At 26.6% G+C, this 26,566-nt stretch overlaps 1 protein-coding gene across 1 annotated transcript in view; it reads right to left on the reverse strand.

Moving 5' to 3' along the window:
* The window catches only part of LOC117170387 (decaprenyl-diphosphate synthase subunit 1), a 135,806-nt gene that overhangs the window by 58,303 nt on the left and 50,937 nt on the right, over positions 1–26,566 (reverse strand). The window contains exon 2 of the mRNA XM_033357152.1: positions 1,360–1,512. Within this exon, the coding sequence (XP_033213043.1) occupies positions 1,360–1,512 (153 nt within the window). The remainder of the gene's footprint in view (positions 1–1,359; positions 1,513–26,566) is intronic.

Below are 26,566 nucleotides of genomic sequence, written 5' to 3' on the forward strand. Positions count from 1 at the left end.
GTTCAACTTATATTTTATAACTGTACGAAATTCATAAACAAGTGAAAATGCGATTTATCGTCTTATGTTTTAGAACTGCATCAAATTCAAAACCAAAATATGGCAATGTAATTGATCATCTTATGTTTTAGAATTCCATGAATTCCGCGAAATCCACCAATTCCGTGATTTCCATGAATTCCGTATATTCCATGAATTCCGTGAAATCCATAAATTCCGTGATTTCCATGAATTTCGGGTATTCCATGATTGCCGTGAATTCCAGCATTTCTGAGAATTTAGTCAATTCCATGAATTCATTGAATTTCGTGAATTCCATGAATTCTGTGAATTTCGTAAATACTTTAAATTCCGTAAATTCCATGAAATCCGTAAATTCGTTAAATTCCATGAGTTCATTGAATCTCGTGAATCCCTTGCATTCCGGGCATTCCGTAAATTCCATGAATCCTGTTAATTCCATGTCATCCGTGAATTCCTGGCTTTATATGAACTCCGTGAATTCCTTTCATTCCATAAATTCTATAAAATTTACGAATCACCTAAATTTCATGAATTCCTTGAATTCTAAGAGGACACAAGTTATATACTATACATTAACAAAAGCTTTGGCTCCATCAACAAATTTTTGTTTGTAAAATGATTTGATGAAACAAATCAATCCTTTCTCCGACCGTTAATATTTATTGATTTCAAATCGTAGATTTCAAATTATTTATGTCTTACGGTCCAATCGTAAATCGAAAAAATATATATGAGTCAAAAAAACATGTTCTTCGAAACTCAGATATTTATTTAATAGAAAAAACTGATCTGAATATCTGAGTTTCGAAGAACATGTTTTTTTGACTCATATTTATTTTTTCGATTTACGATTGGACCGTAAGACATAAATAATTTGAAATCTACGATTTGAAATCGATAAATTTTTGTTTGCTAGGAATATGTCTTCTGAGAAATGATTTACATTTTTTTTTAATTTTTTGCTTCCACAGGTGTCGACTTACTGGCTACTGGACATATATTATAAAATTCCATTACATGTGAGGTACTGTACCAATGCCAGAATTTGGAAACTACCTTACGTTTTTGGAAATAAACTTCCCATACAAGTAGTGGAAATTTCCAACAGAAATTTTTAACAGTATAGAATGATCATGTATTCCTAAAATATTATTTTGTTTTGAACATTATTTTTACCCGCAAATAGAAAAACTACTCGTGCTCGACTGATGATGCTAATGACCTTCAATAAGAAATGCTAAACAATTTATCTCGTCAGCTCTTAAAATAAGTAATAGTAATATTGATGGTGGAAAATTCTGATGAATTGTGAGAGGAAAATAGTAAAAGGCTCACATCGCGTATGTCGTTGTACAAGTACTTGAGGTCGTCATCGAGAAGCCGGTAAGGATCAACTTGATAATCGGGCAAAGATCCCGGTTGTTGCGTTTGTATGGAACTCATCGCTCTTGCCACTCCCATTCTGCGATTGCGTGAACATGTTTCCTTCTGAAACAAATATATATTCAGATGTTCATTAGCCAAGATGCATTAGAAATTGCACACTAAACATCCAAAGATTTCATTTTTTAATCAAAAAGTAACACCTTGGTATTTAGGGCAACAAATTAATTTGTCCAGTCTAGACTTAGGAACAAAAGCTTAGGAACAAAAGGTAATAAAATTCTGCTTCTCATGAGCGCAAGTTAAAAGCAAAATTTCAATTTTATCAAATGATATTGCAAAAAAAACATCAAATTTGGATGTCTCAGAAAAATTGAAATAACTCTCCATAGGTCTCCATAATACTATAAAAAATTATGAAGATATTTCTAAAGCCAATCTTGGGGGAAAAAAATATTTTCTTCTATTTTTCATTTTTCATTACTCTCGACTATCAACGACGGTACCTAAAAAAATTTGTTTTCATTCTCAATCACTCAGGAAATACTTTTTTTAAATTTATTATTCAAAGACAAGACAAGGTAATGTTGTAACAAAAAAAAAGTTTTTCTGTTGAATAATTGGTATGGGTGGTCGACTTTTGCGGGATATTAAAATTCAATCATAAAAAAAGTTAATGTCTACTGATTCAAATTTAGAGATAGACCTTATGCTATCAGTTTTAAAGTAAGAGAAACGGTTGCGCGGAATCGACCAATTTTCTCCTTTCAAGACTTAATTAGGTTGAATTGATTTATTACTATCTGAGATGGTTTTTTTCGCGTTTCGTTTTAATACCAAAATCAGGTCCTGAAAAGGATTCTTTCTGGTTTTACGGCATTGCAGGCAAATTCTAGTAAAGACTCAGTTTCTGGTTTATAAGAAATTGTGTTTTACAACGACATTTAAAAACTAACAATTAAAATGGGCTTTTTTCAATCCAGATATATAAATACATTTTATTTTTCCTCCTTATTTGCTTTGTGTTTATCTGCTATGAGAGCTCAATTCGATTTGTTTATGTGTGTTATCCACAAGAAAAAAAAATATATTGTTCAAACAAAAAAATACTGAAAAATTAAATCAATTGAATAATCGTAATGCCAAATAAATATCACAATGAATTTTAAGCATCCATTTTAAAGATTGTATCATAAATAAAGATTAATTCTTAATACGAAAAATCATCCTAGTAAGCAGCTCAAATATTTCTTTCTGTATTAACAAAAAGTTTCACCTTAATTAGCGCTATATTAAGACTTCCAATATTTCGATTTCAGTTATAAAATATCTTTTTTTAACAATTTTTAAAAATGTGATTCATGAAGAATAATATTCGTGGATCGATTAAGGATATATGTCGTTGATTGAGCTATAAATTTTTTTCGTATCGCTGATAAATGACCTTAAGATCAAAGAAAGAATAATAATAATTGCATAACAGGAACTAAATCGACGAAAATACCTTGAAATTCACTGTACAAAATGAATCTGAAAAGTAAATGCATATCGAATACAAAATAGATTCGTCCTCATAAACTTATATCCGGACTGAATGACTAAGTCAGATCGACTTTCTCATCAGAATATATTTTCTAATCTTTTTGAAAACCTCTATAAGCTTTAAACTCAGCTGAAATCCTTTAAGAATCCGTGAAATTTGTTAAAATCCTCTAAAAATTCCTAGAAAACTTGTCAATATTTTTAATGCTCTTAAAATCTTTAAAATCCCTGGACATCCGTTGAATTCCTTAGAAATCTTATAATTCTTTTGAAATCCTATGAATCCCTTAAATAAGGTAAAATCCATTGAAATCTCTGAAATCTTTGAAATCTTTAGAAATTTCTAGAAGACTCTTAAAATTTAATTTACACTGAAATTCTCTTTAAAAAACCGTTATAATACCATAAAATAATTAAATATAATTGATATTCTGGATACCTTTTTAAAATCCTTTAAAATTTTCTGAAATCCCATAAATTATTCAAATATTGTAAAATTCCTTCGAAATTTTTCAATCTATAGAAATTGCCTATAATCCTATTAATATCTTTGAAATTCTTCAAAATTGCTCGTAATCCCTGATAGCGTTTTAAAATCCGTAAAAATTGTATAAGCCTCTCGAAATTTCTTGAAAGCTTGTTAAATACCTAATATGTTTCAAATCCATTGCATTTTTTTAAATATTTAGAGTATAAAATGTCTCTCATATTTAAAAAAAACTTTTAAATCAAATGAAATTTGTGAAATATGTTCAAAAAATTTGAAAACTTTGGAATCCTCTAAAATCGGATTAAACTTCTTGAAATCCCTCATATTTTTCAAAATCTTTGAAATTCTATAAAAACATTCGGAATCAGTTGAATTTTTTTTAAACCTTTGGAATTCTCTGAAATTTTGTTGTATCTTAATATTACCTTTAAAAATTTGAAACTTTATAAAATTCTTAAGAATGCCAAAGATGAATTAAGAACCCTTTAAATCTTTAAAATCTCGTAGAAATCTCTTCAAATGTTTAAAAAATTTTGTATATTTTTTTAATTCTCCTAAATTATTTTAAAATATGTTATATCTCTTAAAATCGTTTAGAATATGTTGCAAACTTTAAAACCATCTAAAATAAGATGAAACTTCTTCAAAAGTTTAAAATATTATGAAATTTGTAGAAATCCTTTGAAATGTTTTGAAAATTGTTGATATCTTTAAAATCTTTCAAATTCTATAAAATCCCTTGGATTTTTTAACATACTCTTTCGAATTCTATGAATCAGTTAAAATTCTTTAAAATCTGTTTGAATCTCGAGGAATTGAGAGAAAATCTTTGAAATTTTTTAAAATATATGAAATTCTCTGAAATTATTTGAAATATTAAAAAAAAAAATGTTTAATCTCGTGAAATTTTTAGAAATCACTTAAAATATTTTCAAAGTTTTTTATGTCTTGAATAGCCTGTAAATTATCTTCAAATTAATAAATTATTAATATCTCTTAACATTTTTTCCAAAATTTTGAAAACATTAATATCTTCTAAAATCACGTGACAATTCTTGAAAGCTTGGAAATTCCAAGAAATTTCCCTTAAAGTTCGTTGAAATCTGGTATATTTGACATTTTTTTTGGAATCTTTGAAATTTTCTAAAAAAAATTTATAATACCTTTAAGGATTTGAAACATATTTGAAATATATTTGCGATAAATTTTAGAAAATAGAATCATCAGTTTTTTGTTTCAAAATAGTCACAAAATAATTGCATCTTAAAATAAACTGTCAAAAAGTATCAATAGTGGCGTGAGTGCAAAGGCTGAATATTATAATAATAAACCTTATCATCTAAACGTAATAAAGCAGATTAATATTCTAAACACTAAAAAAAGTTATTATGGATTCCTGGGTTTTAAAGCGAATAAGGTGGGATGCAAGTTTTACTACTGACGAATCGTGCCTGACGAAGCCTGACTTGTACTACTTAAACTTACACTCGCACCGATGATTGCAACTTTTAATTTATTTTTCTCTTGCTAATGTATTTCTGTCTTTATCATCTCGAACAATCTTATTATCTACAAATAATAGAAATTCAAAATGTCACTATAAATAAATTAGAAATAATAATACAATAAATTGAATACAAACAAATATTCTAAGATGAGAAGACAGGCCTCGGATTTAATTCAGATAAAAAATAGTGTAAATAGTGTCACAAATTTAAAAAAAAACAGAGGAAAAATAGTGCCATAAAATGTTTTAAGTATTAAACTTACATGGAGTTTGAATTTGAAAGTGTATAGTCTGAAATAAAAGTTTGTGAAATGCAAAATAAAATTTATGTTTTAGGCAAAACTTCCATTTTTCTTGACTAATATTTTTAAATTATTAAAAATAAAATCTAATCTTTATTTAAAGTGTTATTTTTTATCTATTAATTATCAAAATTCCCATTTATTTATCGCAGGCTTCGCAATCGTTTCCTAGTTCTCCTTTTTGTCTTGTTTCGCCACTTAAATGCGAGACGAAGTTAAGAGAACCCAATTTTGTTTAAAAAATTCATACTTCTTGGTCAAAAATTTAACAATTTTGTGGAAAATTCGTCTTTCAGGTTTGTAAATTTGCCTTATTCTGTAGAAATCTCAACTGTGTTTTGTTAAAAATGAAATTATCTGGTTAAAAATTATTTTATTTCGGTTTTAAATCAGCTTGTTTAATAAAGGTTCAACTTTTTTGTAGAAAATTCGTATTTTCAGCTCGAAAATTGCGCATTTACGTAAAAAATTTAATCATTTGGTTGAAAATTTAGGTATTTTGCAGAAAATTCGTCTTTTTAACTTGAAAATTCAACATTTCGGTACAAAATTAAAATGCTTTGTCGAAAATTTTTATGTTTATTTTTTATTATTGAACATTAATCCATTTTTAGTTAAATATATAAACTAAAAATTAATACAATAAAATTTCGACTAGAATTAAATCCATTGCTCAAACTATTTAGTCGAAAATTTACGTAATTTGTTGAAAATTCAATTATTTGGTTAAAAATCTATGCATTTTATACAGAATTCATCTGTAATTGAATGCAATTTTGTTTTTGTTTGTGAAACCCGTACAACTAAACTGTTTTTTTTTTTTAAATTTTAAATCATCATCTTTTTCGTTGAAATATCAACTATTACATTTTTGTTGAAAATGCATCTATTTATTTATTGCAAATTCTACTACTTAGTTGAAAGATGAACTAATTTCTCAGGAGTTAAGTTTTTGGTTGAAGATTCATAAATTTAGTTGAAAATTCGTTTTTCACATTAGTTGTGATTTGTCGATATGTCCGTCATATTATTTTAGTCAATTGGCTAAAAAGTGAACAAATATATTTCATTTTTTTAGTAGTGTCCTCGCTAAAAAAAAGTCTGGAATACCGTAAATAATCTGGTGAGTTCTGGGCCTGAGAAGAGGATGAGGAAAAAATTCAAATCTGACCAAGTAATGGGCACATTTGACCGAAACGTGTTTTTTAAACTTTCATTCTGAGTCTAGCTCATTATACGAGTAAAAAATACATATTCGATTATTTTTTGTCGATAAACAAGGAAAGTGATTCCACAAGATATGTCGCAATTATCAGACGATTTTTCTCCTTTTTTTATCTACAATGATCGAGGTCACAGTGCTAATGGTCGCATTATGGAAAACATGGGATATGAAGGGAAACTGCGTAATTGTAGATTACATGTGATTACATACTGTCAATGGGAAAAGGGAATAAGAATATTTCTAGTTGTTATGGTGCAAGAGCAAAATTATAATTTTTTCTCACTTGTTTACAATTATTCTTATTATACCATCATCCTGTTTCTTTGTGCTACTTTTTAAAATATCCATCACACTTGATTATTTCATTCATTTTAATTGACTAGAAAATAGGATAATAACAGAAGAATAAATTATTGTAAATAAAACTAATGTATATTAAATTTTTTAAAATAGTTTCATTCTAATTTAAAAAATTTCATTTTATACAAAAAGAAATAAATTTGAAAAAAATTAGTGAAATTAGTGAATTCGAGTTGAATTTCCAAGACAAACAGACGAATTTTCTATTCAAAACAACGAATTTTCGGCAAAAACAGATACATTTTTAGAGAAATAATTAAAGTTTAAACCAAATAGTAAAAATTTTAACCAGAAGGGATGAATTTTGAACAACAAAAAATTAATTTTTGGCAATTAAGTTTTGTAACGAAAGAGATAAATCTTCAATAAAAAAAACATTTTTAATTAATTATAATAACTTTCAACCAGAAATATGTATTTGGGTTTTCAGTTTAAAAAATTAATGTTCAAAATAGACATTTTTAAATATCAACAAATTAGTTCTAATTTCCAACAAAAGACGAATTTTCAATAATTCGAATAGTTCAAATTTCAGTGAAAAAAAATAAGTTTTTTACCAAAAAAATTCCAAAAAATTAGTTTCATTTTTTAAAGAATGATTTGAATCTTCAACCAACAAAATGAATTTTTAACAAAGTATATCAAATTTCAACCATGTAGTTAAATTTGTAACCAAAAATATGAATTCTCAATTGGAAATATAATAGTTGATGTTTCTTCCCTAAATTATTTTAATGTTAAATCGACCAATTTTCAACCAAAAGGATTTTTTACTAAAAAGATCAATTTTAAATAAAAGAGTTAGGTTTTCAAGCTAAAAATTCGAAAGATGCCTTTTCTTCCAAAAAAGATGTCTTTGGAATCCAAAACGACAGTTGCAAAAAACCTAAATTTTCCTCATTTTAACTAATATTAACTGAACTTTAAATTAAAAAATTGAAGTGTAATTATTTTGAAGTTTAAACATTTTTAATTGAAATTTACGAATTTTTAAATTCTAAAAACGAACAAATTAAATGTTGTCATGAACACTTTTTAAATTACAAGATGAACCTTTTTAAATTTTAAGTCATTTTAAATTGATTACTCGATTGTTATTTATACATAAAAAAAGATTTTAACCAATAAAAGTAAATTCCCAACCAAAAAGATTAATTTTCCACCCCAAGACGAACTTCCAACAAAATAATTAAATGTCCAATCAAATAATAAAATTTTTAATCAGATACATTTTCAACCCAAAAAGTTAAATTTTGAACAAAAATTTTCATTTTTAACCCATAAAGATGACTTTTTTCAAAAACAGATGAATGTTTAAGAAAAAAAAGATTAATTTTCTATCTAAAAAGATAATCTGAATTTTTGACCAAAAAAAATGTCTTTTAAAAAAACAATTGAATTTTAAACCAAGAAGGATCTATTTTCAACCAAATGGTCGAATTTCCAAAGCAAAATAATCAACTTTCAATCAAAAACATTTGGATATTCTTATTATGCCAAAATTGGTTAAAATAAGCTCTTGATCATATTATTGAATGAAAATTGTAACTTTTAACGAAAGTTGAAGTAGAAACACTAAAACGCATATAAAATTCTAAATAAACAATTTCAACTAAAATTTTACTACTAAATTTTTTGTAAATACAACTTGCAGGCTAACAAATTTTTTCACCCCTAGAAAGTATTTGTTATTCATTGAGGAATAAGTCTTCAATTTTACAAAACAAAAAAAAATCAATGGAAAATAGTACCTTTAAATTATAGAAGAAATCCTGTGGATATTATTCCAGGAAGAAATTTTTTGTTTCAAAAAATGTAGAGCCTATTCCTCAATAAATAATAAATACTTTTAAGGGTGACAGGATTGTTTAACTTTTAATTCGTATTTTTCAAATTTTGTAAACCAAGCAAATTCATTTTCAGATTTGAAATGGCTTAAAGGAATCTCGAAACAATTTTTTTAAATAAAAAATACATATTTAACAGTATTTTTTCATCAAAAAGGAAAAATTTAGAAGTCACTGTTTTAAAAATTCAAAATCACCCATTTTTTGGACACCCCAGTGTCTAATAAATTGCTAACGAGAATTCCCTGACACAGTTCCAGGTGAGTAGACACCTGTCATTTTATTGCAGTAATCAACATTTAAATGGAAATAAACAAGTCTTATTAATTTATCAATAAATATAGGCAGAACCCAATAATTACATCTTAATTTAGTTATTAACTAATTAGCCTATTATCTATTAGTCTGGAAGATCTCGTAATTATTAGGTTCTGTCTATATTTATTTATAAGTTCAAATTTTTCAAGGTGTTGACGCATCAAAGATCCAATAGGTCATGCAATCCACATCAGTGATATCATTCATGTGTAAAAGTAAAAAAATGTCAGACGACAAAAGATAGGGAAGTCATAATTCAAAAAATTATTTTATAATTATAAATACTTTGCACAAGTAAAACAGCAAATTTAGAATAACCTTCAGTTATTTATTTGAGATTAGATTGTTAACCTGCTTTTGATCACAGATAACGACCACACCCAAGTTACACCACGCAATCACGGGCGCGGACATGAAAAGCGAGCTGGGTCGGAATTAAAAATATGCAATTGATTTTCTCTAGGAAAGAAAACAAAAACAAATTTTTTTTTGCAAAATTTCCAGTCACGATTTGAAAGGTGCAGATCATTTGCAGCATTAAGTCATTATTATTTGTATTTTTGTTATTGTTTTGATTTTTAGGGATGTATTGAGCTTTATGAAAAATAATTAATTAGTAAGAGGGAAATTTTTTTCACATTTCTAAAGAATATCTAGCCAATGGTTTTTCTGTTTTATTATTCGTCCCCTAATACTGTTCTATTTATTTATTGGGGTTCTTACAAAATATTAATCGTGAAATTCCCAAATTTAGTTTAAAGAGATCAATTTTCAACCAAAGGGATTAATTTTCTACTAAAAAAGAGGAATTTTGAACAAAATACATGAATTTTCTATCAAATAGTTAAGTTTTGAACTCAAAAAGATACATTTTTCACCATAAATGTAATAATTAGATTTGTAGTTTAAAGCATTTTTTTCAACCGAAGAAATTAATGTAGAACCAACCAAAATAGAATCTGGATTAAAAGTGTAATAGATATTATTTCAACCAAAAAATATTCTTAATTTCTACAAAACAGTTGAGATTTCAAAAAGAAAATATGAATTTTTAACGAAAAACATCCAATTTTAAGCAAAAATTGAATTTACGGATAAAAAAATTAATTTTCAATCAAAGAAATAAAGTTTTAATTAAAATAATGAATCTTTAACCAAAAAGAAAAAAAATACTTATCAACCAAAATCAACTAAAAATATAAAATTTCAAGAAAAAATGAATGCATTAAATTTCCAGTTAAAAAAATGAATTTTTAACAAAGAACATGAATTTTTAACCAAACAAAACGATTTTCAGACAAAATAGTTTACTTTAAAGAACCAAATGGATGAATTTTTCACCAAGATGATTTAATTTTACTAGAAAAAACTAATTTAAAAAAAAATAGTATGATTTTCAAGCAATGAAATGAATTTTATATATAATAATGAATAATAATTTAAATGTTTATATTTATTTATATAATTTTATATAAAATACTTAAATATAAAAAGAAAAAGATTTTCAATCTCGAAGATTAAATTTCTATAATAAAATATGAATTTTGAACTAAAAAAGATAAAAACAAAGTTCCATTAAAATAGTTCTATTCTGAAACAAAGAAATGTACTTCCAACCAAAAGAGATGAATTTTCAACAAAAATTTGAATAGTTAAAATTTTAGTTAAAAAAATTTTAATTTTAATTTTAATAAAAAAAGATCAATTGCCAACCCAGAAGATAAACTTTCTACCAAAAAGGATGCATTTTTAACAAAATGCTTGAATTTACAAACAGAACAATTTTCAATCAAGAAGATATAATTCCTAACAAAAAAGACAAATTTTCAATTAAAAAAGGCACAGCTTCAATAAAGAACGGAATAGTTAAATTTACAGTTAACAAAATGAATTTTTAATCAAAAAATGAATTTTCAACAAAATGGTTAATTTTAGGACTATTGAAATTAATTTACAACCAAAAGAGATCAATTTGAATAATGACTTTACTTAAACCGTCAAACCAAAAAACACTTTTCTTGGATATGGATGGCAATTTGGTTGAAGCAACCAAATTTTGGATTGATTCAACAAAATATTTTATTGGCCAACCCCAAATTTTTTGTTGGATCAAAACTAAATACTTCATCTAACAAAATAATTGATTAAAACAACCAAAAATTGTAGATGGGTCAACCAAATTTTTTTCTATAAAACAACCATAGTCTATGGTTGAACCAACAAAAATGTCTTTCATTAAATAAAATCGTTTTCTGAGTTTGAAAAGGGAGTATGACAAAAAGAAAAATAATTATGAATGACAATTCAGGCATACAAATTAAGAATATTCAGTAGGTGAGTGAAATACAAAATTCAAAGCCGGAATTTCTTCATTCAGTATGTGCCATCAAATTTATTCTTCGATTCATTCACAAAAGCTTTCAAGTTTATAGTTTTATGACAAAATAAAATATTCAAATTTCATTGAATGAAAAAAGTGGACAAATGTTTTCTGCTCGAGGAATGAGGAAAAAGAAATTTTTATTACATTAGACAGTGCGATGAATCACATTAATTTTACCTTAAAATGATGTTTCTCATTAATTTATTCTGCTTTCCTCCTCTAACGTGGGAGCAGCAAATTTAGATTTTCATGACACGTGACCAAGCATCGAACTTTCTCTTATAATTTATTCTGGATTTATAATGTGATAAAGTGTGAAAATACTAAATAATTTTTGTATATCACAACAATTGGAAATTCTATGTTATGTTAGTAATAAAAAACTTCAACTTTTTACATAAGTATAGATTTGATTGTTTACGAGAGATTTATCTATTATGTTTATTATTCATTATGTGGATCATGATTTATTTATTCATTTATTTTCTTTATAATCAACGCTGTCATTTTTACTGTTAGCAACTGAAACAGTTCCAAAGAGTAATCTATAAAATTGAATAAATTTTAATTTGAAATTTTCAAAATTAAGTAATAAAAAAGACATTCAAGATTACATAACTTTCTATTATTCAAATTCCAAATTAATGATTCTTCAACTGTAAATCTTCAAAATTGGAAAATCTTAAATTGCAAATCATCAAAATTGAACATTTTTCACTTGTGAATCTTTAAAATTAAAGTATTTAAAAAAAGTGTAAATTATACATATTTCGAACCTTTTAATTTAAAAATTTTTTATTTAAATTTCCGAAATTCTTATGATACAAATTTGGAAATTTGGATAATTTAGATTTGAAAAGTCTTGACTTTTTATTTTCAAAATTATTAAAATTTAAGAATTTGTATTTTTAAATCTTTAAAATTCAAGAGCTTCCCACTGTAAAATTCTCATATTATTAAACTTAAAGAAACTTTTTATAAACTGAGAGTCCATGAATATTTTCCTTTCAATCAAAGAATACAAAATACAAATTTCCACTAAAATTATAATTTTTTTAAGAAAAAAAATTAATTTTTAAGAAAGCGGTTCCACTTTCAATCTAAGAGCTAAATTTTCAACCCTACAAGATGCATTTAAATAAAAGTTGTATGTAATAAATGATAGTTCATTTAAGAAAAGAGTTTCATTTTGAACAAAAACCCGTTGAATTCAACCAAAAAAGATTAAATTAGTACAAAAAGAGATCAATTTTCTAATGAAAAAGGCGAATTTTTTAAAAAAGTTAAATTTTCAACCCAGAAAGATTTTTCATTCAAGAAAGACAATAAATTTAATCCAAAATGTTGAATTTTAAAAGACAAAATTACATTTTCAACCGCAAACATGAGTTTTCTGCTTAAAAAACGCATTTTTAACAAATTAGTTGAATTTCTATCCATGGAGATTAATTTCCTACCAAATGAGACAAATTTTTAATGGAGAACCAATTTTTTATAAAACAGTTGAATTTTCAATCAATTTAATACATATTTACTTAAAAAAAAATTGTTTGCATAAAAAATATATATTTTTATCAGAATAGTTCAATGTTCAGCCAAATATGTTATATTTAAATTAAAACCAGTTAAATTTAACCCATAAAAAAACAACAAATTTTCAACAGAATACTTGGATCTTCTACTAAAGTAGATTAAATTTCAACCAAATAGTAGTTGCATTTCTATGAAAAAATGATTTTCTACCAAAAAAGATGAATTTTTAACACAACACATAAATTTTTTAACAAATAGTTAACTTTTCAACCGAGAAATATGAGTTTTTACCAATAAATATGAATTTTTAGCAAGCTACATGCATTTTCAACCAAATAGTTAAATTTTGAATTGAAAAAGTTAAATTTACACGAAAACAGGTGATTTTTAACCAAATATTTGCATTTTCAACTGAAAAAGATAAAAGTTTTACAAAAAGAGATGAATTTTCAAACCGAAAGGACAAATGTTTAACAAAATAGTTTAATTTTCAACAGCAACAAATTTATATTGAAGAAAATTGTTCAACTAAAAAGGATTAGTTTTTAAAAATTGGTTGCATTTTTAACCAAATAATCAAATTTCGATTCAAATATCAGTTTGAACAAAAAAAGACATGAATTCTTAACTGAAATTTAAAAGTAGACTCTTAACCAAAAAAATTAACTTTCAATTTGAATTTTCAATGATCGAAAAACGGAAAAAGGGCGAAAGACCACGCTATTGATTGGAATTTTGATCATTTATAGAATAAAGAATAACAGTTTTAATAAATACTACAGTTCATTTTTAACCATTTTCAAATATTAGATTAGAAAAATAGAAGTTTAGCTTAGAAAATAATCACATGAGGAGTTAAAGGAAAATGCAAAAATTTCTCGAATTTTTTTAATCGACTTTATCTTATGAAATTACCTAGGAAAGTTGGATGAAAAATGTGAAATTCATACTACATATTCTCCGAAGTCTTATCTTTAATTAAGCCAATAAAACTTAAAGAATCATGACGGATTCCCGAGATATGACTGAAAATGTCCAAGCGTGTCTGCGTCAAGTTTCGGACCCTCCGGCAGCCAAGTTGGCCGATAGCGGTGAACTTCGAGCATTTCTCAGATTTTGTTCCTGAACTTTAACTATTGCTGTGATTTAGAAAACTGAAGGAAAAAAATGAAATTCAGACGACGCAATCTTTGAAACCTTATCTTTAATTTAAGTCAATAAAACTTGAAAAATATTCACGGATTCCCTAGCCTGGCTGCTTAAGAAACCAAAACTCGACGCAGACACGCTTGGACATTTTCAGTCATATCTCGGGAACCCGTCAAGATTTTAAAAGTTTTATAGGCTTAAATTAAAGATAAGACTTCGAAGAAGGTGTGGTATGAATTTCAGTTTTTTTGTACAACTTTCCTAGGTCAAAGTCGAGGTGCGAAATTCGAGAAATTCTTGCATTTTTTTAAACTTCTCACGTGATATATAGCCTTCGAAAGGCCAAAACTATCTCGATCAGAGGTCATTTGACGCGGAATGTCATAAGCTTTCCAATGTTAAAAAAAAAGTTTCTCGCTCATTTTTAAACGAATAATCAGTCAAAGTCAGTAATAATTTTTAGTTGTACTCGCGCTAGTCGTATCGAAAATATATGACAGTAGTGTAACATACAGTAACGTATATTCTAATTTAATGTTGAATATTTAAAAATTATTCTTGTAACGTTCAGTACTTGGAATACTGTTTTTTTCCCCACTGGCGTATTTATTTTATTTATGCAGAAGTTTATGTATCTAGGAACGAGCCCTTTGAATGAAATAGCGTGACATAAAGTTGCATTAAAATTTGTCATGTACATGCATGAGATATATTATGGCACCTGAAATCGTCCTGGGTATGAATGACAATACGGCAATACGGCAATATGGCAATATGTCAGCCACAAAACTGTCGAAAAAAGAATCCAGCAAGCCTCAAGCAGGAACATCAGACGCATGCATATGAGCATTGAGCATCGAGCACTGAGCATCTGCAAGTTGTAATGCGGTTGAAGTGGTTACACGAGTTTCTTATTTCCCGAGGCTTCCTTTTCATAATTATCTTGCGTCTCATGAATGTGTATTTTAAGAAAGCGAATACAAGAGCCGCAAATATCAGAGAGGCACGCCCTGGCTGACAAAGATGTACAGGACAACACTAACTACATTTTTAACAAAAATTTCTGAATCAAAACATCTCTTTTTTGGGAAAAATAAATCGAAATTTGGTCAAATCAAACACATTTTTGTGGATTTCACAAAGCATTTGATTGACCAAATCAAATTACCAAAATTACTCGATTTACCAAAAGATTTGGTTCAAACAACCAACAAATTTAGTTGGGTCCACCAAATATTCTATTGTCCATTATCGGTAATTTTTTTATTACCGATTATGGACAAAGTACAGGTACTCTTCGAAAATTGATATATTGCAAGCTTTTGCTCATAATTTAATTTTTCTCATCTCTTTGAAAGTACGTAAATAAGTTCACAAATTCTAGTGTGATAGCAAAATGTTAGGAACAGATTTATTTCTCAATATTAAAAAAGATTGACACTTGAAATGTCCGCTTATATCAATAACGTTTAGAAGCATTAAAAATGTTGATTTGATAAATTGATGGCGTAGAAAATTCTTAATTATTATTAAGAGATCGCCCACAAAAATAGAATGATTTTTAACAAAAATTGGAGAATTATAGGTGAATTGAAGCCTTTAAATAAAATTAATGTGAATGCCATATTGCATTCAGTATGTAAGGTTTTAAACTTCTAAAATACCAAGCTTTACTAACAAAGAGGTGAATTTTGAACTCAAAATGTTAATTTTTTACCAAAAAGACAAAATTTTGGACAACGAAAATAATTCAATTTTTAACAGCAACAAAAATATTTTCAACCGAGAACGATAACAAGAACGTAGATGAATTAATCAGCCAAAAAGACGAATTTTCTACTAAAATGCGAACTTGAAACCACATCAATTAAACAACAACAAAAAAGCTAATTTTTAACAAAATAGTTCCATTTTCAGGCAAAAGAGATTACTTCATCAAATAAGTAGAACTTTCAATCTAAAAAGATTCAATTTCCACCAAATGATTGAATCTTTTAACAAAAACAATTATATTCAACCAAATACTATTGAATTCTTCAGCTACAAGACGAATTTTTTTGAAGAAAGGAAAGATTAAAATTTAAACAAAATCCTTTTAAAAATACAAATTTTGAACCAGTTAAAATTAACAAAAAGAAAATCTTTTTTTTTTGACTAGCCCAAAAGACAAATTTTCGTCAAAGTACAAGAATTTTCTACCAATTATTTAAACTTTCAAGTAATAAAGTATACATTTACAACGAAAACTAAAATACTTAAATGGTCAGATACAAAAAACTAACCTTTGACCCAAAAAAAACCACTGATTTTCAACAACAAAATTTAATTTTCAAGCAAAGAAGTAAATCTTTAAAAAAATTTAAGCGAGTAGTTGAATTTTTGAACAAAAAATATTAGTTTCTTATAAAATAGTTAATCCTTCAATCAAGAAACATGAGTTTTCAAACAAAAGATGAATTTTCAACCAGTTGAAGTAAAACAGAAAGAAATGAATTTTTAACAAAATAGTTAATTTTTCAACGTTAAATTTTCAACTACGAAAGGCGAGGTATCTACCAAAACACGAATTTTCAAACCGTTGAATTAAAGGAAGAAAAACGAATTTTTAACAAAAGATTTGAATGTTCTAAGAAAAAGAAGAATTTTCAACAAGCAAGCTTAATTTTATAACCCAAAAGACGAATTTTAATAAAAATACCAGAATTTTTTACCAAATACTTAAATTTTCAAATTGTAAAGTATCCAGCCAAAAATTGAGCATTTGCATGTTCAGATAAAAAAAAATTTTTTTAACACAAATATTTAAGCAAAAAGGTAAATCTTAAAAAAAAATTAACAAAGTATTTTCAATCAGTGGAATTAAATGAAAAAAAAACGAATTTTTTACAAAATAGTTGAATTTTCAACAAAAAAGATGAATTTTTAACAAACAAGATTAATATTCTAACTCAAAAGACGAATTTTCTATCAAATATTTAATGCTGTAAATTATAAAGTATAAGTTTCCAACTAAAAATGTAATACTTAAGTAGTCAGATAAAAAAAATAATTTTTAACCAAAAAAAAAACAAATTTTCAACCAGAAAGGTACATTTTCAAGCAAAGAGATAAATCTTGTAAAGAAATTAAGAAAGTAGTACAATTTCCAATAAAAATATTAATTTCTAAACAAATAGCTAAATTTTCAATCAAAAAATAAATTTTTAACCAAATAAAATGTTGAGCCAAACTACATGAATTCTGAATAAAAAATACAATAGTAGACTTTTCAAGCAAAATCAGTTGCATTTTCTTAATGGGCTCTATTAATTCAGTTCACATTTAAGCGAGAAAAATGAGAAAAAGGAAAAAAGGAAATTATTGAAGAATCATTTACAATTTAAATTTTCACTTTTAAACATAAGTTTTTGAAATTAAAATTCCTCATTCGTAAATTTCAATCAAAAATATTCCAGAAAATTCAAAAGAAACTGAAAACAACCACTGAAAATAAAACCAAGCATCTAACGACAAAATTTAGCCAACCGACATAAAATGTTTCTGTTGCAAGATGAAAAAAAAAAATAAAAAATTTCCTAAAAAAGAAAAGAAAAAAATTCTTTTTTTTTCGACAAAAATTTGGTCTTTTTTATTTTTACCATAAAATCACAATGATAAAAAAAACATTTGTACAAAATAATGACCAACGTTTCGACACTCATACAGTACCATTATCAAGGGGAAAAAACTAAAATAATTAAATATTTGAGCAGGCAAGAACAGCATCGTGGTTTCGTTGCTGTTATTGCCTGTTTAAATATTTTTATTTTTTTTTCCTTGATCATCATCACTTCATCACATGAGAATCAAGTCTTAGTTCCCGGGTATCAGGAAGAGAGCATCGTAGTTTCGTTGCTGTTCTTGCCTACTCAATTTTTTTTCACTTTTTTCATAATAAGGGTAGTCTATAAGTGCCGAAACGTTGATAATAATAAAAATGGAAGGTGATTTGGTTGGTTCCCTTCTCACGTTTCTTTCCTCTTTTTATTTTTGTCAAAAAAAATAATTTCTTTTCTTTTTTACGACTTTTTTTCCAATTGCAATAAGAACATTTTATAGCGGTTGTTCAAATGTGGTTACTAGATTCTTGTTTTTATTTTCAAGAATTCTCCCCATTAACTTGATTATTGTACGTTAAATAGGATTTTAAATTTGATTTTAATCGCACTTAAATTTATTGAGTTTTAGGATTACTTGACTAAATTCATTAAGTTTTGTTAATCTGAGTACTAAGGGATAACCGAGGGGATGTCTAAAAATAAAATAGCATGAATAACTCTTCTTCTAGCCGCCAAAGGAATTTCTGGAGACACAAATGCGTGGGCAGACGTTAAAGTCAATAGATTCATGTACCGGGAATATATAATAAAGTTAAGTAATAAATATTCATTTCTTCATTGGCATAATCAGTAAGATTCGCTAACTTTTTTTAAGGAGAAAACACGCACCTAATAATACAAAACTCAACCATATGTCTAAAAATAAAGTAAATAAAATATGTAGATATTATACAGAGAATTTAAAGATGAATAAAAATGCATGCAAATTTGAGAGCAGAATATCGATGCAAGCCTAAAACCGTATATTCGATTGCTGGCATGTTTTTTTATTATCCCGGAATAGAAAATTTGTCTAAACTTGAAATCTAGCCACTCTGAACGTTTAACCTTTAGACTGGATGCACACCTGGCGATTTACATTTTATCCCAATTTTTATTTAGAGATTCGGTTTGGAATTCGATGAGCCTAAATATCCGAATAACTTAATATATCGACATAACTCTTCTTGAAATTTTTATATAACTGTTGCGTAGCTAAAAAGTTTTTGTTTACCATTTCGTAATAAGTTTGTACAAAAAAAGAAAGCGGATTGTGGTATTTCCTTGAATTTACATACAAATATTGTTCAACTTAATTTTTTTCTAAATTGTTCATTTTTTAAGGTTTAATCTAAAACTATTTATTTTTAATGTTTGAATGCAATAATTATTCAAGTTTGATTGCTTCCAATTTGATATTTCTTACTCATGAATTTGATTGAAACAAAATGCTTATTTTAACATCGAAAAGTGTAATACAAATCAGTACCAACTTTTCTTACAAATTTTTGAAAGTTCAAATAGGAACAAAAGTACTAAAACACAGGTACATAAAAGAAAAGTTCCATTTTTAATTAATTTTTTACCAGAACTTTTTCCCGACAAAAGTACCGGAAAAGTATGATTAATTTGTTTTTAAAATTTTACAAATCCCGAATGATAATAATTTAATTAAAAATAATTATAGAGAACTTTTAGGTACTTTTTCAAACAATGATTTAGAACTCGTAAACATTTTTAAACAATTCAGTAGTTTTCCGGTACTTTTGCCCTAAAAAAGTCCTAGTGAAAAGGAACGTATTTTGAAAATATTTGGTAATTTGGTCCTATTTCAGCATTACTTTTTTGGGACGTACATCCCAAAACTTATAAAGATTTCGGAAAAAATAAAAATGGAATCAAAAATTGTTTCCTAACCATTTCGTTATAAGTGTGTTTTTTTCACGGACATTGCAATTTAAAAATTCAAAATTTCTTAGAGCTAAAATTGTTTACATTTAAAGAAATTTAAACTGGACTTAAAATTAAAATACTCAAAGTGCAACTATTATGAAGTTTACACATTAAAATTGAAGCTTACGTATTTATCTATTCAGAAATTTTTAAATCAAACACTCAATAATTTTAAACTTTTCTAAATCGAACAAATTAATTTTTTTTAATTAACACATTTTAAATTAGATGATTTTTTTAGGTCGTTTTAAATTAATAATTGTTTAATTGTTATTTAGTTATCGCAACTCGAAACAAAAAATATGACTTTAACACAATATTTATTTTTTAGTAGAAAATTAATCTTCTTGGTTATAAATGCATCTTTTTGTTTAAAAGTTCAACTTTTTGGTTGCAATTCGAACTGCTTTCTTAAAAACTAATTTTTTCTATTGAAGATTCATAATTTTATTGACAAATTCATCCCTTTGGATGAAAATGAAACTAGTTTGATAAAAATTATTTCTTTTTTCAAAAATTAATTTTTCCTAACCGAAAATTTGACTATTTGGTTTAAAATTCAACTGTTTGGTTGAAAATTTAACTGTTTTGTAGAAAGTTTGCTTTTTTTGTCTCAAAATTTCGACAATTTGGTAGCATTTTTTTATTTAAAAATGTAACTTCTATTTTTGGTTAATGATCGATCTTTTTTAGATTCAAAATTTAATTATTTCCTTAAAAATTGATGCAATTTGTTGAAAATTAGTTGTTTTTTGTGTGCAGAAAATGATTCTCCTTGGTTGAAATTTCAACTAATTGATAAAAAATGCATCTGTTTTGTTGAGAACTCGTAATTTTTAGTAAAAAATAATCTTTTTGAAAAACAAATTTTCAATAAGATACATACATTTTCAACTACAATGATGAAATATTTAATCGGAATAGCTAGTTAAATTTTCAGTTAAAAAATAATAAATTTCAATCCAAAAAAATTCAATTTTCAAGAGTTCAATTTTCAACTAAATTGATGAATTTTAAACCAAAAAGATACATCTTCAGACAAGAAGATTCATTTTATAACAAAAGGAAAAATATTTAAGAAAATACATGAGTTTTCAATGAAATAGTTAGAATTTGGAACTAAAAAAGGCAAATTTTCAACCAAATAGTTCAAGTTCGAACTAAAAAGATCAATTTTCAACGAAAAATGGGGTAATCAAATTTCAAGTTGAAAAGAATTAATTTTCAACTAAAATGATGAAACTTCCACTGTAATAGTTGAATTTTTAATAAAAACGATGAATCTAGGACCAAGAAAATTAATTTAAACCAAAAAAGACGAATTTTCCTCTAAAAGACATCATTTTTTAACCACAAATTTTATATTTATTTTCATCTATTTTGGTTCAATCAAATGCTTTTTTGTTTAAAACAAAATTCTTTTCTTGGTTAAAATATTAACTATTTGCTAAGAAATCATGTTTTTAGATTACAAATTTAACTCTTTGTTTGAAAATAGATCTGGTTTCTTCATTTTTTTTTTAAGATGCACAATTTCAGTAGAAAATTTATTTTTTTGGTTATAAATGGAAAAAAATTGGATAAAAATGAATTTTTAAACTAAAAATTTAATTATTTTCTTAAAAAATCAACTGCTCGTCGGAAAAATTAACTTTTTGATAAAGGTTTTGCATTTTTGTCTTAAGAAATCAAAAATTATGTAAAATGGTTAAACAAAGGGAGCGTGGTTCAGAAGTTCAGAAAAAAAATTTACGTAATTTGCACACGGTACGAAAAATGTGTGAAGAACAGCTTGGAAACTCTCAGTTTAAACAAGTTTCATTTATAGAATTAACTAAACGACCTTGCAACGATATTTAAGAATGTGGACTGTACAGCAAGTAACAATCAAAGCAAGCAAGTATTTACCCACATATTATCTTTGTAAATTGTGGTCTGTTGAAATGGGCCTTTAACCTATACGGCTACCCATGTCTTGTGGATATTGAAAAAAAAAAAATATATATATATAAATAATAATGTGCAGCGGAAAGTCGTCCTTCGAGAAGTACGAGGGGGTCCATTACGACGTAGACGATCCAAAGAAGTACGATAGATTTCGCAACAAACTTGCATGCCTAGTGGAAGTGCTCTGTCGCAACAACTCGAGTCACACATGCCTGAGCTAATGAAATGGACACAGAGAACTATGTAACTATGCTCGTTACTTCCAGGGCAAAGGTTTTCCTCGGAAGCAAAAGAAAAATTTTGATCTCTTCATTATTCAAAACTTCAAGATTTGCACATGGGCAAAAAATTAGTATTCACAGGCTTCGGACTCACTTCAGAGAACCAAAAGAGTATTACAGAATTTTTTATTTAAATTACGAAAACCCATTGGATCCTGGAAAATATTTCCTGACAATTTCAGGTTTCTTCTGGACTCCTAAATTTTTCTCTAGGTTTTATTTTTCAGATTATATTTTATTCATAATTTTTTCATAATATTTTGCACTTTTTAAAACAATCGGCTCGGATTATTTATAGAGTATTCCTCGTTTTCTCAGCATCGTTTGGAGCCGCAGAGTAGGTCTTTGCTGGTGGTGGGAGACTTTACCATCCGCGGGAAACACAAATTAGGTCCGGGCGCATGCGCGTTTGTTACTTCGACCCAGGAGCACTGTTCTGCGCTGTACTTGTCCCTTTACACTAACCTCAAACCTGAGACGTAAAATGATGAGAAAAATCAGAAACCATACTCTTATTACATGAAATACCGTATATAGGGAGGCAGCAAAAAGTTTTTACTTTCTCGCGTGTTTACAAAACCTTGTCTACGCCCAGAGTTGGCCTCGGCTACAACTCTTTTTTGTAATCTCGAGCTCGGCTGTAAAAAGACTCTTTTCGCTGCTTTGGTGTACAACCTACGATTTGCAGTTTCCAGGGATTTAATTATTATGTTTAATTTAGAAATAATGAATAATAAATAATTAAAAACTAATCAAAACATGATTTAATCATTTCTAGAATTTAGTTCTTCAAGTCCATCAATTTGAATGAATAAAATAATAATAAAAATATAATTGATCATTTCTTGAATTTGTTGCTAAAGGCCGTTAATTTCAATGATAATTTTAACAATTTTTTATTTTACCTTTCTATCCTAGAAATTCAGTGCATATTTAGATAAAATTAATGTGAGTACTATATCAAGTTAAATTTAAACCGCTTCAAATTCCCAATTTTTCAAGTAAAATATTGCATTATCAACAAATAAGTTAAATTTATAACCAAATGGTTAAATTTTCGACTAAAAAAATTAATTTTCTACCAAAAAGACGATTTTTCAACGAAATACATGAATTCTTAACCAAATCGTTAAATTTTAAACTAAGAGGATGAATCTTCAGTTGTAATAGATTAATTTTAAGTCAAGAAGAAGAATTTGTAAAAAAAAGTTGAACTTTCGTCCAAGTAGTTTTAATTTAAACCAGTAAGATAAATTTTCGACTAAAAAAGGAACTTTTAACTGAAAAGATTAATTTTCAAATAAACTGATAAATGTTCAACTGGAATAGTTGAATTTTCCAACCCTAAAAAGATCAATTTTCAACTAAAATGAATCTTCAACCGAAATCGATGCATTTTTTGCAACAATAAAAGAATATTAAACTCGAATAGTTGAAAATTCAAACAAAAAGATTAATTTATATAGAAATAAATTAATTTATTATCAAAAAATACATTTTTTAAACAAAATACATGAATTTTTAATGAAATAGTTGATTTTTCAACTAAAAAATATAACTTTGCAACCAAATATTTGAATTTCGAACTAAAAAAAATCAACTTTCAACCAAGAATAGAATAATGAAATTTTCAGCAAAAAAAAAATTTCAACCAAAAATGGAATCGTTAAATTTATTTTAAAAAAAATCATTTTTAACCAAACTAATTAATTTTCAATTTCAATGATGAACCTTTAAATGAAATAGTTCAAAATAGTTCAACTTTCAATAAAAAGACGAATTTCCAAACCAGAAAATTAATTTTTTAATAGAAAAAAAATGTGTTACCAAAAAATAAGATTTTTCAAGAAAATACATGATTCTCAAGAAGATATATGAATTTTCAACCAAAAATATGAATTTTTAAATAAGATTCATTGTTCACCAAAAAAGACGATTTTTCAACAAAATGCATAAATTTTCATCGAAAAAGAGAATAATTAAATTTTTATTGCAAAATTTAATTTTCAAATAAAAATGGAATGCTTGAATTTTTAACTAAAAAGATGAATTTTCAACTAAAAAGGATAATTTTTTAATCTTAAATTTAATAGGATGAATGCTGAACGAAAAATGCGGTAATTGATATCTCGAACTACCAAAAATTTAATTTTTAATAAAAAACAGTTCAATCTAACCAAAAAAAAAAGACGAACTTTCAACATGAGTCTAATTTTCGATGAATCAAAAAAGAAAATAAATTGCAAACTGCTAAATTTTCAAGTTAAACGATAAATTTTCTACCAAAAAGAATGAATTTCCAACCAAATAAGTGGATTTTCCATCGAATACTTGTATTTTCAAATAAAAATTATCAATTTTTCAACAAACATAGAACAGTTAAATTTTGAATTTAAAAAATACATTTCGAAAAAAAGTGAGGCTACATAAAAATAGTGGCATCGCTCATTAGAAGTGTCGAATAATTTCAATAGTCTCGTGAGTTTGAGGCCTGAAAGTCTTTAAAAAAGCATTAGGAAAATGTTCAAAGTCTATCATATTTATAATTACTGGTTAATATTATAAATTATGATTTAATTGTTTTTTGAGTTCTATTAATTCAGTTGTCAACTATCTGTCGCTGTTATCTTACTTGAGATAATAATGTTTGATATTTACTGTATTCGCTTGCAAGTGATTAAAAAATATAATAGTTCATGCATTTTCTCTATAGTTGCAAGAACTACAACAAATCTTGAAACAATAATCTATTATATTCGCACAATTGAGACACACGTGAAAAATCTAGAATTTGCTTTCTCCTTCGCGAAGAAAGTATTAATCCTTGGCACGTGGAGCATTTATACCAAATTAAATTCTTATGAGAACATTGAAAAATAAAGGTGAGTGGATCAAACAAGAAGTCAAGTTGAAACGTTGAGTTAAAGTCCAGTACAGTTGTGTTTAAAAGGAGAAAGTGAGGTTACATGCTTGCTCTGTCTGCTCTGTCTGCTCTGTCTGTCGCCACGAGTCGGTGAATTGTACTGATTGCCGAATTCTACAGTACAATATTACAGTCTGTATAGTAGGGTGGTCCAAAAAAATTTGGTTTTAAAAATGGTACCTCTTCAAAGCGTTCCTTTTATAGGCAAAATAACCCCTACAGGAAGAATTTAAAAAAATATTTAGGGGTCCTTCAAGCCGGTTTTACTAAATAAAATGCTACATTTTTTCCCAAATTCTGCCAAAAATTAGGGATCATTTTGACACCAAAAGAAAAATTTTTTAGGGGTTTTACAGAAAAAAAAGGACTTCTCGACCAACCTATTGTAGAGACTACTGATGTGAATTTACAGTAGTACAAACTTGGCTGTGAGCGGACGTATAAGGAATGAGAAAAAAATCCAGCAAAACAGTGGGTCATCTTTGATATTCAGAAGACACCTCGACATAGCCATAAAAAATAAATCATCCATAAAAAGTGTTCTATCTATCATTCATTGTTTTCAAAGTAAAATTCTAGACTTATGCATAGTAATCTTTAACAATTTTATCATTTTCCATTATTTTCTACGATGACAATTTGCTGACACTTGATTATAAATTATCTACAATAAGAGTCACACGATTCCAGGTCAAAAGTTCATCAGATTTTCGAGAAAAAAAGTGGATTTGTAGACTGTGTCGTTCGAAAGTTCAATCGTCTAGAAAAAATGTACCACATTGCTGTTTTTAATCAAATTAGACGAGTCATAAATCTAATGTAGCTATGATTGGATTATTCAAATCGGAATTCCTGACCTTTAGCCTTGATAAATGTGCGAAACGAGTCAACAACAGTTGCACTTTTCAGTGACAAATGATTGCAATTTTTTGTGTATTAAATTTTTTTTTAACTCAGGAAAATTCTACCGGAGATGAATTTTCAAAATTGCTGGAATTAACCTTTAATTTTTTGAAATTCATTATAGTTTAATTACACTGATGATAAAATATGCGGGAATAGAAAATTACAATCCGGTAAAATATGCCACATAATAAAAATCAGGTATATTTGCCGGAAGGCATTTCTTGACCTATATTATAAATATAGGCCTAAGCCATCAAGGATATAACGAGGCTGCTAATTAAGCATTTATGAAAATGACCACGCAAATTACAGAAAGAGCGTGATAACCTCGTGCATTGGAATAAAAGTTTTAATTTTAAACATACTGTTTGGCAATTTTTCCAACTGGACCAAAAAATTATCGTCTATAAATTAAAACCATAAAGGATTTGAAAATGCACAAAAATGAATACTTTTGGATTTTACTAATTGTATATTTCTTTGAACAAAATTGACCTCAGACTTCAAAATTTTTGAAGTTAAGCCAAAAAACATTTAATTATTCAGTTATCTCGAAAAAAATATTCAATTTTTTTTCCCTCATATTAAATGAGGATTTTTGCCTTTTTTGAGCGATGCTCGTGCTTTAAAAATCATGAAGTCAATTTTTTGAATGATAACAAGAAAATGAAAGGTTTTTTTTATTTGAATTTGTGAAATTTCAGGTACTACATTTTTAATTGTTTTAAATGATTATCTAATGAAACCCAACAAATATGTTTTTTGCGTATTTAAAAAAGTTCTAGTTTAAAATAGTTATTTTTAATCTGTAAATTTATAATATTTTTTACTAACAAAAAATCTAGTTACAAAAAA

The sequence above is a fragment of the Belonocnema kinseyi genome, chromosome 3 (genome assembly GCF_010883055.1).
Source record: "Belonocnema kinseyi isolate 2016_QV_RU_SX_M_011 chromosome 3, B_treatae_v1, whole genome shotgun sequence".
NCBI lineage: Eukaryota > Metazoa > Arthropoda > Insecta > Hymenoptera > Cynipidae > Belonocnema > Belonocnema kinseyi.